The following is an 18,014-nucleotide window of genomic DNA, read 5'->3' on the forward strand; positions in this document are numbered from 1 at the left end:
GATGCCTCCTTGTGGCATAATGAGGGATTACAAATAAGGCTCTGTGTTGGCAAAGTTGGATCAATAAGGGCATTTTTAGAATACGTGATGTATGGGAGGGTGATCATTTTGAACGCCTCAGAGATTCCTTCGGGCTTGTGGGTAGGGAACGTGCACGATATAGAGACCCGACTTCCCTTTTAATTGAACAACAGAGAATGTTAAGGGAACCAATGAGGGAGAGGCCTATGGTTTGTGATGTTATGCGTTCTCTTCCATGCGCAGTGTCAACATACATGAGACTTATGCCGTTGGATGACTCGCATGTTGAGTCATGGGAAAAATTGCGCCAGGATTGGGTAGAGGAACTTGGAATGGATGTTCCTGCTGGGGAATGGGAAAGTCTGCTTGGTATAGGGGTGCAGTCCAAATTGGATTCAGGGTTGAGGTATGTTAGACAGAGAATTTTATGTAGATTGTATTGGACCCCTACTCGAATGGCCAAGCTAGGATTGTGGTCTTAGTGGGGGCTCCCTGCTTCATATGCTTTGGTCATGCTCAAGGGTGTCCATCTTTTGGAGGGATGTTTTGAACAGTTTAGATATTGTGATAGGGGACTCCCTACCTCAAACACCTTACTCGACGATATTATTGTCGAGTAGAGAGAGAGAGCACATGGGCAGTGTGAGAACGGGATGGATTAATAGGGTATTAGTGGTAGCGGCTAAACAAATATTAAAAGTTTGGAAGTCAAGGAAAAAGCCGGTTGTGGATGAATGGCTGAGTGATGTCCGTACTTTGTCTGATTACGAGAGAATTATGTTAGCGAAACAGAAGAGGGAGGAGCATTACCTTAGAACTTGGGGTTCCATCAATGAATTATACAGTTGAGGTTTACTGATTGCATGCTTCATTTTTTGACTGGGATAGATGGAGGTTATTATTTGTGTACTCAATGTTGTGTGTTGTATTTGTTGCTGTTTTGTCTTTTGTCTTGAGATGTTTGGTTTTCTACTATAAGATAGGGATTTGTGGTAGTGTGTTTGGGTTTAGAATTTGGGATTTAAGTTTGGTTAGGTTTAGTCAATTGTTATTATAAGTATTATACAAATTGAATGCATATCTCTGGTGTAATGGATATGTACATGTTACTTTTCTCGTGTGTTTTATTCTCCAAATAATAAAATGATTAAAAGGATGAGCCTACGTCAGAAAATATCCAATTGTTGCCATACATTGTGTGGTACACACAGAAACAGAAAGGGCACAGAACAAAATGACTTTATAGAAGTTACAATAGTACCCCAATGGCTACCACATAGATGCTGTGGAATGTGGTATGTGGTGGATCTCAAGAAGGAGTTGGACTCAGGTTGGACATTTGTAACTTCTTTTATTTCAATAATTTCAAAAAGACCTATCTTGCCCTATCGCTATAGGGTATTTCCCTGCCTAACCAACTAAACTGAGGTGGGTGTCTAGGTAGATACATGCAAAATGTCCTCAGTCCAAATCTACATCTACCTATCCCTACTTCTAATAATCAGTAACTAAACTGGGTCATAAGATTGTCTCTGTTTGAATGTCCTCCACTTTGCCTCTTCGTCTTGTGGCTTGTTCTCAGGGTTTCTTCATTGCGTCCCACTCTTCCAAATGTAAATGTCTCTTTATGATAATCTCTTTAGATAAGACCGGCGGGATTGATTCACAAGTTCTTGTAACTCTTTCCAACTGTTCATATATTTTGGCCTCCAATTTATATGTCCTCAACATTATTGTGTTTTGATACCAGCTTTCAAACCTCTTCCTTGTACTTTATCTAGTTCACTTTTTTATGGAGTTTGAGACTCCCCCAGTCTTGGGATTTCCTTATTGTATTCTTTCTGTTTGTTTATTTCACTTGACACTAGTGCATTCTTTCTGTCTTTTTTTTTGTCTTGACATTCTTAATTCACACCATGTACTAGTACTCTTTCTGGAGTGACCTCCCCGGTCCTCTTATCCCACATTCGTTCTTATTCTTCAATAGTTATTTAGATATCTCAATATCTTGCTTTTCTCTTCCCTTGCTGGTCCTTATGCCAACTATCGTCTCTACTCTGTATTATGATTCCTCCCAGCGGCCTCCCACCATTCCAGCATACCCCAGTACCTGTGTTGGTCAGGGTTCATCTTGCAGGGCTCGGCACCCGCTCAGGTTTCTTTTTCTGCTTTCCCGTTCTCTCTGCTCTGGCTACTCAGCATCCTTCTCGCTGTCCGCATTCAATGCACGGCAGCAGCGGGGAGCTTACTCCACTCACTGGGTTCCCAGTCTCAACATAGTTGCTTGGGCCCCTGGCCCACCATGGCATGTCTGTGGTCACGCCACATCTCTAAACGGTGTGTTCCAGGCCGTACTGTTGTCCATTTCGCCAGCCCACTGCCCTCTCTGATGACTGTTCTGCACTTCTTGAGTGTTGTGGGTGTCCGCGACCCTGCTTGGCTCCACCTCTCCAAGACACTCTGATGCAAAGCAGCTTTCCCTCCTCAGGCCTCCTCGTTGCACTTTCATACCCACTTTTTCTTAGCGGTATTTCCTTCTCCTTCTCACAGCTTGTTTGAGTCAACATTGTATGCAGTCACTCCCACTGAGATCCCACTTGCCCAAACCCCTAGGGAGGGTCTTGCGGAGCAGGTTTACCTCCCTAACATGGAAGGGGGTGGCTTCCCCTTGGGGAGAAGGGACCGATACTCCCGATTCCTCAGAGGAACACTGAATGCACATTTTGTGTGGCTCTTCAATCACCCAGGGGCAAAATGGAGTGCTTGACCCCTGACCTGGTAGCAATGTGTAACACTAAGGGGAGCACATCAGGAAATGTGTTAAAGTGGTAGGGGTACTTCAGCCAGGGTCCCTCTAGTCATACAAAAGTTGAAAAACCATAACAATCAGCACACTGTTTAGGGGACTCACAAAGTTAGGCACAATAACCCTGCCCTAACATCTCCCAATGAGTGATAAGATTTGTGGGTCAGTTTTCCCATTAAGGGATTGCTTCCTGACTGGTCTTTCGCTGATGGTCCTGCCTACGTGTCATCTACTCATGTTTGTTTTCAGAAGTTCTCCATGTTTTAATAATAGAAATGGGCCAGTGCTCCATGGTGCGAGGTCACAGGAACCCGGTCTTCCATCAGTGCCTTCATAGCCGACCGCTGACCCGGCTCCCCTGTTTGTCAGTGTATTGGTTTCCCTCCTTTCAACCTGCGATGTCATGATCTTCGTTTGACTCTGGTTCATGATCCATGGCGGAGCGTGCGCTCCCAACGTGCACTATTTGTCCCGCTTGTCTCTGTGCATGAACTCTCATTCAGGTGCTGAACGGTTTGACAAAGCACCCGCTTGCCTTATATGTGATGCACAGCAGTCCTGGGTGTTCTCCCTTAATCATTGAGGCTGAGTAATATGGCCTCATTCCCCTCTCTTCTAAGGCACATCACCTTCAATGATGTGGGCGTCTCTTTGCGGAATGTAGCTGTGGCTTCGTTATCAGATGGCATAAGGGACTTCTTAGCGAGCCACAGTATATCGCCTTTAAGGGTGACATCACGGAGCAGGTGGCTCTGTCTGGCCTTCAGGGTTCACCAATCTTTCCAAGTAGGCCGCAAACATGTGACCTCTTCACACAGTGGGCCTCATTCCGACCCTGGCGTTAACCAAGGCGCTGTTAGCGCCTTGGTTGACGCCGTTATCACTCCGACTCCGCCATGGTGAATGGCGGAATTACCGCCCCATTCCAAGGTTGGCGGGGCGGTAATTCCCCATTCACCATGGGCCCTTACCCATTCCCATTTTTGCCCCATAGGGCTCAATGGGAATGGGGAAGGTGCTAATTACGGCACCGTAAATTACGGTGCCGTAATTAGCTCCAAGGTCCCTTTGCGGGTTGGTTTTTTAACGCCTGCAAAAAGCAGGTGTTCAGTTCCAACCCGCAAAGGGAACTCGGAATAGGGCGGTAAGGGTTTAACGGCACCGGTCTCGTTACCGGTGACCGTTAACCCTTACCGCCCGACTCGGAATGAGGCCCAGTGTAAAGACCTACGAATGCTGTACTGAAATACTTGAGCTTTTTTTTGTTTTAATCCCAATCACTTGCCTGTGATCTGCCTGTATGTGCTTAGGAAAAATCTTTATAGGAAAACCACTGCGGTGGTGAACGGCGCAGTCTAAATGCTCTATAACATAACATATAAAGTATATTTTTTATTTACTTCGTCAACGTTCTCTTTATTGAAAAGATACAGTGTTACCCTCTATTCTTAACTAGGGACCTCCACTCCTTCGACTTTGTCTCCATTGCTTGACCACATCTAGCAGAAAGTGAGTTTGCTTAGGGTTAGGAAGTTAATGGCTACACCTGAACTGAGGGCTGTGGCATTACTCCTAACATTTATATACTGCTGACACCGAGGCACATGTTGGCTTAAATGTGATTGCGAGAGGATCTATTGGCTGGCAGCAATTCCACCTCTCTGAGTCTAGCTCACTTACATATGAAAACATTTAAATACAAGAATGACTGATAGTATCATATGTATAATGCTTTTGATTAGCAGGTAAGTCATATATGAATTTCAGGCAGAACTATGGCCTATAAGTAGCCAACATGGCTAGAAAATGTACATCATCTCTCCATCTCCTCTCCACTTCACCCCCTGAGATCAAGTCCATAGGCTAACTGATTTACTTCTTCTATAGTCCCTGAATTCTTCTCCTACCCGCTTATCAAAATAAGGTATATACATCTTAATAGCAAAACTGTGGAAATAGCAGGACTAGATGGTAAGCTTCCAGAGATTAGTTGGGCGAGAGAGGAGGGCTCAGACCCCCCCCCACCCCTCCTAAATTGCTTCTTGCAGGAATAATTAGTTGCCCGAGGACATGTTCATGGCGTAGCACTCTGAGTTCTCCCAGGCAGAAGTGCATCCTGATTTGAGATTGTACTTCAAGCCAGCTAGCTTAGCTATCTTTAGAAACAAGGTGTTTGGAGCAGGAGGGGATGTTTTTTTTAATTGAATGGCCTCCTTGGGTTTTGCCAGAAACCATAACTCCTCCCATTCATCCAATAGAGCATGTCTGACACTGATAGGAATACATAAGGGTAATCAAATGGCTTGGAATTATAGCCTGACCAGAACTGTTAGGAGGTAATGGAACAGTACTTGTGCTGGATATTTCCGACATTCCCTATATCTGCCCGCAAAAGTATGATAGAAATGTAGAGTTTTAGAACGTGCTCAATACTGACATTTGTCCCTGCTCCCTGTCTTTGCGGGCAAGGTCATTGATGCTTATTCATGTCCCCCTAGTGCTAGGAAAGATGTTCTTTTTGCTGCTTTCCATCCATAGACTTCTATGGGACACCGTTACTTTTAGCTTTATTTGGAACCATGTCCTGACCTTTTGGAGCCTTCTCCTTTACTTCCCTTGCCTGTTTTTCTCATTCTTATGGGAAAACGAATAGTCCCTAAGACTATCAGTACTGAGAGACTATGGGCCTCATTGCAGGTTTACCATTATGTGAAAAAAGTGGCAGTAATTCAGTTACTAACATTTTTTCAGTGGTAATAGAATGAGCACTGTTTTTCCTCACACCACCAAATTATAGTTTTTGGCAGATTTACGGCTAGCGGAATTATAATGCAGTTAGTCTGCCAATTTTTGGAGGAAAAGTGGAGGAATTACCTCAGTCTTCTTGCTGGAGCTAAATCCGCAACTTTACCACCAAAAATCGGCGGATTTACTTTGCAGTAATTCCGCCAGCGGTAAATCTCCCAAAAATCCCCATGGAGTCCTATGCACTCCAGAAATCAGGAGTTATCATGGGACCAAGTGGCGTTAATGGTATATGGTTTGACAGTAATTTAGCTGTAAATCTGCCAAATTACCTCTTTGTGAATTTTTGTATTGTTAGAATTGCACACATCACCTTACAGTGAAGTGCAGTTAGGATACTTTCTATCCTTATTTCTTTTGATATAATTGCTTTTTGGTTACTTTTACAGTGTGCCCAAGACAAGCTGGTGGCAGCTGTACTATTTTTGCAATTTTTGTGACATTTTACTTGTGCACTTTTGCATTTACTGTGAATGGCTACTAAAGGAGGCTAGCACCCTAAAAATGGCTGTGCCACAAGACTTTTCACTTGTTCTTTGGCTATGTTATTCTTCGGTCTCCCTGCCTTCTCAGGTCAGGAAATGCCTTATATGGAAATCCTTTTCCTGGGGAAATCTTTGGCTTTTGCAAGCTAAGAGGTGGTTACTCTGTTTGCCAGAGGAAGGTGCTGGGACTGTCCAGTCCCAATCCACATACCTGGTACCTGAATGTCTGTTGCTGGGCAGATGTTGTGGCCAACGGCTATCCATTATTGGATAGCCACTTCCTGTTTAAATGGTGCAGATGCTTACCATTGGTGGGCTTGGGCTTGCTCCCAGCCTGAATCTTGGATAAAAAGAGGGCTCCTGCGACTGTTCATCAGATCATTGCTGGAGCCAAATCCCCCAGATGACCTGAAGGCGACCTCTGCAGCTGACCAGCATCGACTCATGCCCTGGTGAAGCCATGCTCCCCTGCCTGATCTCAAGAAGGTCTGATCAGTGCTTCAAACCCTGGACACATGGGAACAACCAGTGTCGTCCCCTGCTCAAAGGCACGTGCTTGCGGAGCCTTCAGAAGTGTCCTGAGACCAACTGATGGACTGACAAGCTCTCTCCTGGGCTACCTCACTGCAGCTGTCGCCATTCCGAGCCGAGGCTTTGAACTATGCAGGTCTTCAGCTTGTGAAATATGTTGCCTGCTCCTGCGTTTATAGCCATCTCACATCAATGGAAGTTGTGCTGGACCTGCTCCTGTGTTCGCTGCTTAAAGATCGCCTGTCGACACCTGACAGTGGAGATCTCTGCTGAAATGTGTCATCTTTGTGTACTAGAGGTGCCCCATGGCCATCTGTCCTGCAGAAATCTTCACCTTTCAGCATTTGGGTGTTCTACTGGGAGCTGTCTGGAACAGATTTCCAAGCACTGCGACCAACGAAAATAAATACTGCGACCAGAAGTAACCCCTGAAGTCCAGATGTCTAGATGACCCTCGCAAAAGGAACCACTACAGAAGAACAAGCCTGCAACGGATTCTGGAACCTCTGCAAGTGGTCTATGGAGAACTCCGAGCCAGGCAGGTTAGTCTACATACTTGTTGCTGTTCCGCCCCTGTCTGTCATAGTGCAAAAAGGGCTCAAAGTCCTGACCCTAACTTACTCTTACCTGAGCTTTGGTGTTGGAACACGTGTAAAAGATCCCTCTCTAGGCCTTACCTAATGGGTTGAGCACTTACCTGAGCTTTATCAAACTTTTTGTCTCTCACTAATCATAACCACTGGCATTGGATTTCTCCATAGAAACCTACCTGAAAAGTATCTACTTTGCTGACAAGGCCCAAACCACTTTAGGATAGGGCTTTATAAGAGTTGCGGGTGCTGTTATGTGATTATTCTAAAGAGTTATTTCTATTTCATTGCATCTGAATACTTACCTGTGCTTCACTGGTCATTGAATCAAATGTGTTTCTATTTCCCCTAAGTATGAATATATATATATTTGTTTTATAAGTGTTGGTTAGCCCATATTTGATTCGACGTTTTGCTTGCTTAGTGTGTAATCTAAATGCCTAATACATAAGTGTCTTTTTATTTTTACCTGTCTAACTGGAATTAATGGTGTTGCTCGTGTGGACTCATTGTAGCCCTAGACCGCTCTCACATATGCTTCCTGAGACTAAGAGCCTCATTACACGGATGGCGGTAAGGGTTTACCGGTACCGGTAAACCCTTACCGCCTTACTATGAGGTCCTTTTGCGGGTTGGGGAATTTAACTCCTGCTTTTTGCAGGCGTTAAAAACCAACCCGCAAAGGGACCAGGGAGCTAATTACGGTACCGCAATTTGCGGTGCCGTAATTAGCACCTTCCCCATTCCCATTATGCCCTATGGGTCAAAAATGGGAATGGGGAAGGGAATTGGGGTAGGAGGAATTACCGCCCCACCAACCTTGGAATAGGGCGGTAATTCCCCTTTCTACGAAGGCGGTGCCAGTATTTTACCGGCATGGACCAAGGTGCTAATAGCACCTTGGTCCACCGCCATCCGTGTAATGAGGCCTTAAACCTTGCCGCTCTGCTACCTTACCTTGATTGGGTTTGGCTCACCTCTTAGACTCTTCACTGTTAACCATAATAGGGTGGCCTCCCAAAATCTTCCCCCCAGGGCTGATTTTGGAAATCCATCTTAACACCTAGTATGCCAGACCCAGTTCAAACTCCCTTTTCCTTAGTTGATCCAATAGTTGGAGAAAACTCTGTTCATCACTCTTCTTCAACCCCCATTGCTACTAATAAAGACTTGCTAATCGACCTGAGGTCTGAACTTCACTTCTACAGGTGATCCGAAATGAATGGCAGGCGAGTGCAACAAGCATGCAACAAAAAATAAAGAGTACATGTCCTGAAATGATTTCATTATGCCATAGCAATTAATTATTTAAAGATTTCTTTAATAGCATCTTCCATTAGAAATTAAGCAGAACAAGCCTCTTTTGGTCTGTCCCATTTATTTTAATTCTCAGGAGGAATTCACCTTTCAAAACTGTAATTGGCTGCCATATCAAAGCCATCCTTTAGTTTTCAGGTGCCTCATATTTGGGACATTCAAACCCTTCTTCAGATCCCACTGAATGGATACATTTCTGCCACATGTGTGGGAAGAGCCATCCATCAGAAAGAACATTAATCCAGGTAGGTAATTTGTTCTTTAGCTGCTATCTTACCCTTGCACCAGAATATCATCATTAGCACTCGGTCTGTTCTTTTAAGGCAGTTGCAACATGTTCTTTGTCTTGCAGACCTGCAACATTTTCCCGGATAGGATTCCCTCCTACAACACGCACTCTCAGGTGGGAAGGACGCCCTCAGAGATCCAGTGTGAGTTTTTTCTAAATCCTTGTGCTCTGGGGTTTTGAGTGGTTGCTGACTTGGTGGTGTGAAGGAGTCTGGTGACCGTTGCTCAGTGATGGAAGCAGGTGAGGGCAAAATCCTAGAAGGGGAAAGGGGTATTGGAAGTGTGGACTGGGTACACTGCATTGGATGCCTGGAGCTAGCATGGGTTTGTGTTTTAGCGAGTATTTGTGGATTGATTTGCACTCATCAGCACTCACAACTGGACTCTCCTTCTGCCCCCCGTAACCCATCTTCTTGCAGGACCTAGTGCCGAAACGCTGGGCAAAAATGTCAAAAGCTGCACTTTTCAAGACCGAGTTACATTAAATTGCATTGTATGGGTACATGAGTATACATTGTGCATGTAAGGGTACAGGTCTACAGGTCATTGTGTATTACGCACTGCAGTCGAGTATTCCCTATCAAATGACTAAATAGGCATGGAATTGTTCAAATTACAACACATGTTTTGGTTATGTGAGACACCTGAGGGTATCCTCACACCTATTCCCCTCTTCTCAGGTGGCCAGGGAAAGGCCATCACTTTTGGATCCTGACCATGGGGATGGAGATGCGAGGGAGGATCACCAGTGTGTAGAGTCCTTGGGGATTCGGGAGAAGATATCCGCAGGCAAGACATTGTATCCCTTGCCCTTGCGAGAACCTACTTCACCCTGCCCCAGCCTTTATAGGCTGTTGCAAACCATCTTTTCTCATTTCCCCTCAGTCAGACCATTATAGTACTAGGACGAGGAAGAGGTGACTAAGAGTAGTGCACACTAACTTGTAATTTCACCAGTCTAGTAGTGAGACGAGGAAGAGGCCTGTAGACCGTTGTAAGGGTCATTTCCAGAGTGCTCCACTAATTGTGGTCAGGCAATTGAACCTGTCAAATGGTTGCAGGTGCATAAAAGGTGGAGCTGACAGGTTTGTGAGAGAGACCAGTAGGAGAGAAGCCAGGCGAGCATTTTGGGCAAGAGGGAAGAATCCTGTGTAAAAGGAGGCGGCCGAGCTGGGTCCTGCAGGAGAACCAGGAAGCCGGCAAGTACCCCCAAGAAGCCTTGGAGCCGAGGCCAGGGCGGGCTGAGAGAGAAAGCCACAGAGGTGGGAGCCTCATTGTTCCGGTGTCAGCGTCAGGAGCTGCGGGCATGGAAGAGATTCGCAGTATCCGGGTGAAGCGTGTGGAGTTGCCGGCAACCCACAGAGAAAAGGCAAAATGCGAGCAGGGCTTACCATCTGAAGAAACTGTGTCGGGGGAGCGGAAACAGAGGAAACATCCACCCAGAGGAGACGCCAGGGACTGCTGAGTGAAAGGACAGAGCACTCGAACCAGGGCGCTCCTGGGGCCTGTTAGAACCCTAAAGTAAATGCAGAATGTATGAAGGAGTATGTATACGATACCGTGAACCCAAAGCAACGGGTTAGGAGGAATAATATGAACAAGATGAACTATGAACAACAGAAAAATGCTCCAACTCATTGAATACTGAACTAAAAACAAAGCCTTTGACACAGTTATGAACAGAAGATAAGTTTGTGTGAAATACATGTACAATATATTAAAAGCCAAGAACGAATTGTATGAAACAAAGTGAAAAGAACATATGGGATATTTCAGAAAAGTATGGAAGGAAATTTGGAGAAGGAATGAGAGCAAAGTACAAGTTGACAACCTGGAGTCTTGGAGAAGGGAACCTGAAACTTTATGAACTTTGGTACTGTCTTGAGGAAGGGAACCTCGAGGCCCCTGTTTGAAAATATGTTGTTCTCTTGGGGAAGGGAACCACCAGACTTTGTGGAAGTGTCTCGAACTCAGGGAAGGGGAGCTAGAAAGTAAGCCTGGAGCTGGAAGAACCTCAGAAGTTTATTTGGAACACTTTTTATTTTATTGCAGAGATCCTTACACATTGTTTAGCTTTAGTTGTGAGGGCAAGTTTTGTCATGTGTTTTCTTAGTACAGTTTTGCCACTTCGGATTTGTTTATTTAATTTTGGCTATATGCTTTGATGTATACTTGATACATTGAAAAGGGTAGTGTTTTTTTCAAATGAAATGGCGCGTTCCGTTACCTCAGTTCAGTAATAGTTTCACTGTGACTGCGTGCTGAGTTTTATCGCGCCAAAGTATTTGCACAGGGTCCTTTTTTAAAGACTGAATTGATGTTGCATCTCTTCATTATGGGTCTGTGACGTCACTGCGTTATGGAGGAAGGCTGGTACTTCACGGCACAACATGCTGCAGATAGATGACCTTCCGTTCCTCCTCCTCAGATGCAGGAGTCTCAACGTTCCACGCTCCCCAGTACTTCAACGTGAATGTGAAAGGATTTAACCAGGCTTATTCGAGCTGCGTCAACACTGTGCCATCTCGAAGAGGGGCGACTGGCAGGAAGCCTTAAATGTTACTTTAGAACAGAAGCTTATTTTTATTTCTGACTATGGAAGCTAATGTACTACATTCCGAGGACTGAGTTCAGCACAGACTCTCGAAATAATCACATTGAGGATAGTGTTGTTATCTTTAGCTTGTATGAAAGGCTAAACGTCTGTTGGGTACTGTGAGCTGTGGAGGCTTAGTTCTTATGAGATGGGCTGGGCTATGGTAAAAGGTGGCAATACAAAGATTATGTCTGTGTTTAAAATGCATAATCATTTCTTGCTTTAAGTAGCTGTGGCCACTTCTTTCATTTCTTCATACTGCTTGTTTTTTTTAAATGGTTCTATTTGTTTGAAAACTGAGAGGACCCTCTCGCTGATTCCCTTTTTAATACCCAAACTGGAAGCTTTCGAGTGTTTAGGATGCGCATCAGATTGGCTTGACTCTTATTTCATTTCATTTAATTTCTTCATTTGTATAGCGCCTTTCACCATGGGTATGAGTACAATGTGCTGTCGGTTGAACGCCCTCGGTGGGAACGAAATATGGGAAAGTTGGGAGGTGCTAATATGCATATGTGCATAATGGCCATTAAAGGTTAAGGCTTGGCCGAGTCCCTGCTAACGACCCATGTCTAATAGGCATGTATATGGATGGAGAGAAATGCACTAGGGAAATAAACTGGAGAGTGTGTGTAAGAGGATAGTCAGTTATGTGTGTAGCTACAGTTTGAATATTTTGTCGTGAAAGATAGCTACATTCTTATGTCAGAAGTGTTGTGCAAAGTGTCAGTCGAGTTGTATGTGAAAGTAGATGCGTAAGGGGGAGTGGCCTCGCCTTTGGCTAATTCCAAAAGCGTGGAGTGCGAGAGGAAAAATGCATTGTTTATAATCATATGAAAGCCTGGAATTGGTACATTTGGCAAAATTCTAAAACATCATGGTTGATTATGTGATAAATCCGGTGGAGTCATCCCTGATTCCCCGGTGGTTACCTCTTCCCAATGCCTCCTCCCATGTGGCCATGAAACGCAGCCGCTACCTGATCCTCACCCTGTGGGAGCTATATGAGGGAGGATCACATGGGGGGAAACAACCTCCGGGGGGATGTCATGGCTTCATCAGGTGAGACACGGTATCCCCCATTTTCTCTTCAAAATAACCTATATCCAAAACCTGAATGGCCTATTGTGATACATCCAGTACTAATCCCATGAAGAATGGGGAACTCACTCTCTCCAATTCCACTTATAAATTATCCAGAACTCATTCATCTTTTAAGACTACTGGAAATGTTTATTCTAGTTTTCCAAATCAATTCTCAAAATTGAACTTCAACTCCGAGAATCACCAAAATACTGGCACAAGCAAGAGGGATCGAGCAGTATAGAGCGAGAGAGGCCACAAGTCCAGCGAGCGCTCTAGTGTTTGCTCGCATCCACCCGTGCCTGGGAAGTTTAAAAGGCAACTAAAGCAGGGAATTGAAATCTGCTGTTGGCAGAAGAGAGCTGCGTTACTCTGTGAAGGTGAGGAAACCGAAAGGCATTTACTGGTGTGGTGGAACCAGGTGGCTCACCAGCAAAGAAGGAAGAGGCTGCACTTTACCTACCGGAGCCCGGAAAGGCGCAGACTTGAGAAGTGGAAGCCGTGAGAAATGAAGGAAGCCAGAGGAAGCAGTTGCAAGAAGGAAGCAGACAGAGACGCTTCTCTGGTTGATCGCGGGAGAAACTAAGGATGCTAACATAAGCCGGTGAGTCCACCCAGAGACAATGGGGACCCCACACGTTTCGGCAGAAGCACTGAGTGCAAGGAATTAAGTCCCAAGCAAATGAGAGAGAAAGAACAAATTAACTTTATCTGAAAAGGAGAGTTAAACTGCAAACAAACCCCTTACAAGCAAAATTATATATGTTATGCACGTATAGGGGAAACGAAGACCGGATAATATATCCAGAGGACAGCTTTACAAACAAAGTGTTTATGCAACTTTAGGGAAAGGCAGAAGCCCTGTGTGGATGTAAGAAGTCCTGGCAGGAGAGTATACTAGACAACTGCAAGTGTGTGAAAACAAGAAGCCCTGGCAGGGGAGTATACCAGGCAACTATAAGTGTATGAAATAAAGGGGTCCTGAGAGGGAATATCAGGACTAGAAAAGAGATATGTGAACCAGGAAAGGAGAGGTAAACGCCTGGCAGAAAAGCATACCAGGTGTTCTGAAAATACAATTGCAAAGTCAAAACAAGTTTGTACATCAGTTGTTGTGAGCCTTAAAAGGCACAAAGGACTGCTGTATGTGAAACACTGGAGAACCAGGAGGAGTCCAGGGGAAGGGAACCACCCTCTGCAACAAGGACTTCTTTCCTGGAAGAACTTTTGTGTTGGAGCCATATATTCTTCTTTTGTGAACACTTTTCTAAACCTCCCAAGTATAAAACATTTCCTGTTTCACTGTAGAGTTTAGTTTTAGTGTGAGGATCAGAATGGAACATTAGACATAGGACAGTATTGGTTTTGTGATCCTTAGTTTTGGTCTAAGTAGGGACATTGGGCCTCATTCCGAGGCTGGCGCTATCCATGGAGTAAATAGCACCATGGTAAGCAACCATGGAGCTATTTACTCCATGGAAATCCGGCATGGTGAATGGAGTAATTACCGGTCCATTCCAAGGTTGGAGGGACCGGTAATTCCCCATTCACCATACCGGTTCCCCATCCCCATTCCTGCCCCCATAGGGCTCAATGGGAATGGGGAAGGAGTAAATTACGGCACCGTAAATTACGGTGCCGTAATTTACTCCAAGGTCCCTTTGCGGGTTGGATTTTTAACGCCTGCTAAAAGCAGGCGTTAAATGCCAACCCGCAAAAGGGAACTCGGAATATGGTGGTAAGTGTTAACCGCCAGCCTCGGAATGAGGCCCATTCTTTTTAGAGCAGGGTCAGAAAGGCCTTTTCCCAACCCTTCTGTTTTCAAAAAATGTCTTTAACCAAAAACATGGCTAACTTGTGTCTGAGTTTCATTCCTGACCCCTAACAATATGATTATGGTGGATACATTATGCATGCTTTCAGCTATCATTAAGTGGCTACGTTCAAGGCCCTGGTTAATGGTAAGGCATGTAAGGAAGGCATGGCATCAACAGTAAGACAGACACAAGTGACCACAGTTCAAGGGGGTTTACTGAACTTTAACAAGGGTGTGATGAATGCCTATCTAATCTTAAATATACAGATGGGAGCAAGCTACGACCATCAAATAATAATAATGCAGTCCTAGTAGAGTCTCGTAAAAAAAAAAGGTCCTATACTAAAAAACCTATTGCCAATCCTTACTGCTAAATATACATAGTGTGGGGTAGTGTTCATGAAAAAGAAAGAAGTGTTTACAAAATTATATATCAGGATGTTCATGCCGTTGGCCTCCCTTCCCTGTGTTTTCGGCACGGGACAGGGCGATTCACTCTAGCAAAGCAGACACTCTGGCTTCTTCGGCACGAGGATGCAGTTCCATTACCAGCATCGGGGCCTTCTGCGCCCAAGTCTCTTTACTTCTCAAAAGTCTCTTGATTCAGAGGGCCTGATGTACCAAAAACACAAAGTTACTTTCCTCTTATAAGGATTCAATTTGGATGATTCACCCTGGATCCCCCTCAGCAGGCCTCAGATCCCTTTTATATCACAGTCGCTATTGTGGATCCCCCTCTTCCAGGCTCAGATCCCCCTTTTTCAATGTTCAGAGAATATTATTTTTCGGGTGACTCACGGGTTCACACCAGATCTCCCTCAGCCGGGCTCAGATCTTTCCTCTTATACAATTAGTCTCCCTCAGACATGCTCAGACCAATTTCAATTTGTATTACAGTATCAAAGTCTTTGGAATGTGCATAGGGTTTAGCTTGACCCATTGCAGGACCACTTAGATCTAAAAATTCCCTTCTCAAAAGTTGCCAATTAGTTGTATACCTAACAGAGACCTTTGAATGAGCAACCACGTGACACCGGACCACTCTGTCTATGGTATCTTGCTTGCCCTCCCAAAGTTCAATCACTCCTCTGGTTTTCAATTATATTTGCGTCGCTCGTCACAGCCTCTATCTTAATCTGCCTGCCTCCACTCTCCGCCCTCTGCAACTTATCCAGAACAGAACTGCGAGACTTGTCCTTGGCCTCAAGCCCAGGGACCGTATCTCTCCAGGACTGAAATCTCTTCACTGGCTCCCAGTGGCTGCGAGGATTAAGTTCAAAACCCTCTGCATTGTCCACAAGGCCTTCTGGGGCCTGGGACCTAAATACCTTCAACTCTCTCTTCCTAAATATCTTCCTTCACGAGCCCTTCGCTCATCCGTCTCCAACTCCCTCATGGTCAGCCGCTTCTCGAAGCAACGAGCTGGGGGTAGATCTCTCTCCGCAGCAGGGGCCTCCCTCTGGAACAGCCTTCCTGCCTCCCTGAAACTTGAGGAGAACCATCTCCGGTTCCGGAAGCACCTCAAAACCTTCCTCTTCGCTTCTGCCTTCTCTCTCCCTCTCCCCTGCTAAACCTGCTAATCTCCCCACTGAATTCAGCACTAACCTGCATCTGGGCCACTCTCAGCAACCTCGGTCCAGGGCCCAGCCACTCTCCACTTGCACTGCCTCCCTGGCTCCCCCTGCACTGTGGGACTGTCACTGTATCCCTACAGCCCCCTTCCCAGCACTTGCTCTGCACTTACCTCGCACTTGCCACCAGCTGGCCCTTTTTATTTATTATTTATTATTTATTATTTTTTACGCTACTTACCTTGAACTGCACTTTCCCCCCCACCTCCTCCCCCTGCACTTCCTCCTTTTCCCCTTACCTCCGCACTTGCGCGATCTGAATGACACCTGGCCTAGTAGGATCGTTTGTCTGTCTTCCCCTTGTTTCCCTCCCTCCCTGCCTCGTCGCGCCTTGAAACACTTGTGTATAGGCGCGTTACAAATACCATATCATATCATATCATATCATACATTTTACACACTGTTCTCCTTAGATTTCTTCATACAATGTTGCTGCTTGCAACCTTCATCCTAACACAGTCTGGTTTGGTATCAGTCTCTCTGACTCACCAGCTGTGCTGTCTTTACTGGCGCTGCTTTGTTGTAGGAGCCAAGGACAGTAACCCGGCAGAAATCGCTCCTCCTCCACCCCCCTTGGTTATAGACACGGGAGAGCCATGGGTACCTCCGACACACAATGCAGGTTTGTTCAGCTTTAGTTACCGGTCTTAGGTTTCTTACTTTCCAAGGTTTACGAAAGTAACAGTCTGAAAAGGTCAAGGGCTCTTCCCTCCCTGCAACCCTCTCTGGTCTTGCTGTCTTTCTCCTTGTAATAAACTGCCATCTTGGAACTGCTGTTTCCTCGTGTCCTTCTAAGAGAGCAAAAAGAGTCAGAAGCTACCCCTGTTTGAAGACGCAGTTAAGGGTGGGTCTGAGTTGCAGCAACAAGCTAGGTTTAACAAATACTAGCCAGGAAACATGGTCAAACAAAGATCAAAGTGTATTCAAAATGTATTTTTGGACAAATGTCTAAAAGTTGGTAGGCCTGTCCTCAAGGCCTTAAAATAGAAATACATGAGCCCGTGAGGGCAAAAACACACAATGATACGTTAAACTATACATTGTAGTGAGGGTTTGTAGCAATAATATTTTTGCAGATTTCTGTACTACTTAATGATAGTAGTACGCCATTATTGTCGACACATTATGTAGTTGGTTTTTCTGGTTTGGAATATCAATGACCATCAGCAGGTGCTGTGTCTTGTCAATGTGCCCGTACAAGGAGTTCCGGCTAACCTGCACTGCATCTATTGCGGAATCGTCAGCCAGCTCCCCAATTCTTCTTCGCCTGGTCTTATTTACCATACCAGACAACAAGATTCTATGCAAATTTCGCCAGTATCAAGCACGGCAGCCACCCATTCACTTGAGTTCAAAAGACGACATATCAAGGTACTCCACAGTATCCGGTCCTTCAATATCCTCGTCCTGATGACAGTTCGGTCCCTTCAGACAAATTGACAAGACACAGCACCTGCTGATGGTCATTGATATTCACCTGCTGATAGTCATTGAGTCAGCTCCCCTCATTTCTCCACCACTGACTAGTGACAGTAGTGGGACGAAGAAGAGGCAACTAAGAGCAACGAAGACTGCTATTTTACCACTCTAGTACTGCGACGAGGAAGATGCCTACTAAGAGTAGTAAAGGTGAGTGGAAAATCATCCACACCTGCAGCCTATTACAGGACTGCAGGTGTATAAAGGGAGCCCAACCCAGTGGGGAAGGGCAACAACAGAAGGAGGACCAGGAGACCGGTGCAGGAAGCAGAGGACCCTCCAGAGCGGGAAATGTGAAGGAAGCCATGCTGGAAAGCTTCCCCTTTCCTTTTAATTCAACGTGCTCGTTCCTCTGTGGTGGAGGACCACCCCAGGAGTGTCTGAGGGATAGGAACTGGAGCCCCGACACTGAAGAGAGAAAATCGTGTGATCCGCGCTGCAGAATCAACTTTCAAAGCGACCAGTGAGTTTGTGAAAATAGAGAAACCTGGTGCGCGTGTGTGAATTTGAACATTTCTTGAAATACTTTGTTTCGGAGTGGTCGCATGTAAAGAGATGCACGTTTT

The 18,014-nt window shown here is 45.3% G+C and overlaps 1 protein-coding gene across 2 annotated transcripts in view; it reads left to right on the plus strand.

Annotated features, from left to right (window-relative positions):
* MAP4K2 (mitogen-activated protein kinase kinase kinase kinase 2) overlaps nt 1-18,014 on the plus strand; it is a 1,208,607-nt gene that overhangs the window by 469,698 nt on the left and 720,895 nt on the right. For both annotated transcript variants that reach the window (XM_069645028.1, XM_069645029.1), the window contains exon 13: nt 8,908-8,986. In XM_069645028.1, coding sequence (XP_069501129.1) covers nt 8,908-8,986 — 79 coding nt within the window. The remainder of the gene's footprint in view (nt 1-8,907; nt 8,987-18,014) is intronic.

The sequence above is a fragment of the Ambystoma mexicanum genome, chromosome 2p (genome assembly GCF_040938575.1).
Source record: "Ambystoma mexicanum isolate Mex_15411 chromosome 2p, UKY_AmexF1_1, whole genome shotgun sequence".
Classification (NCBI taxonomy): domain Eukaryota; kingdom Metazoa; phylum Chordata; class Amphibia; order Caudata; family Ambystomatidae; genus Ambystoma; species Ambystoma mexicanum.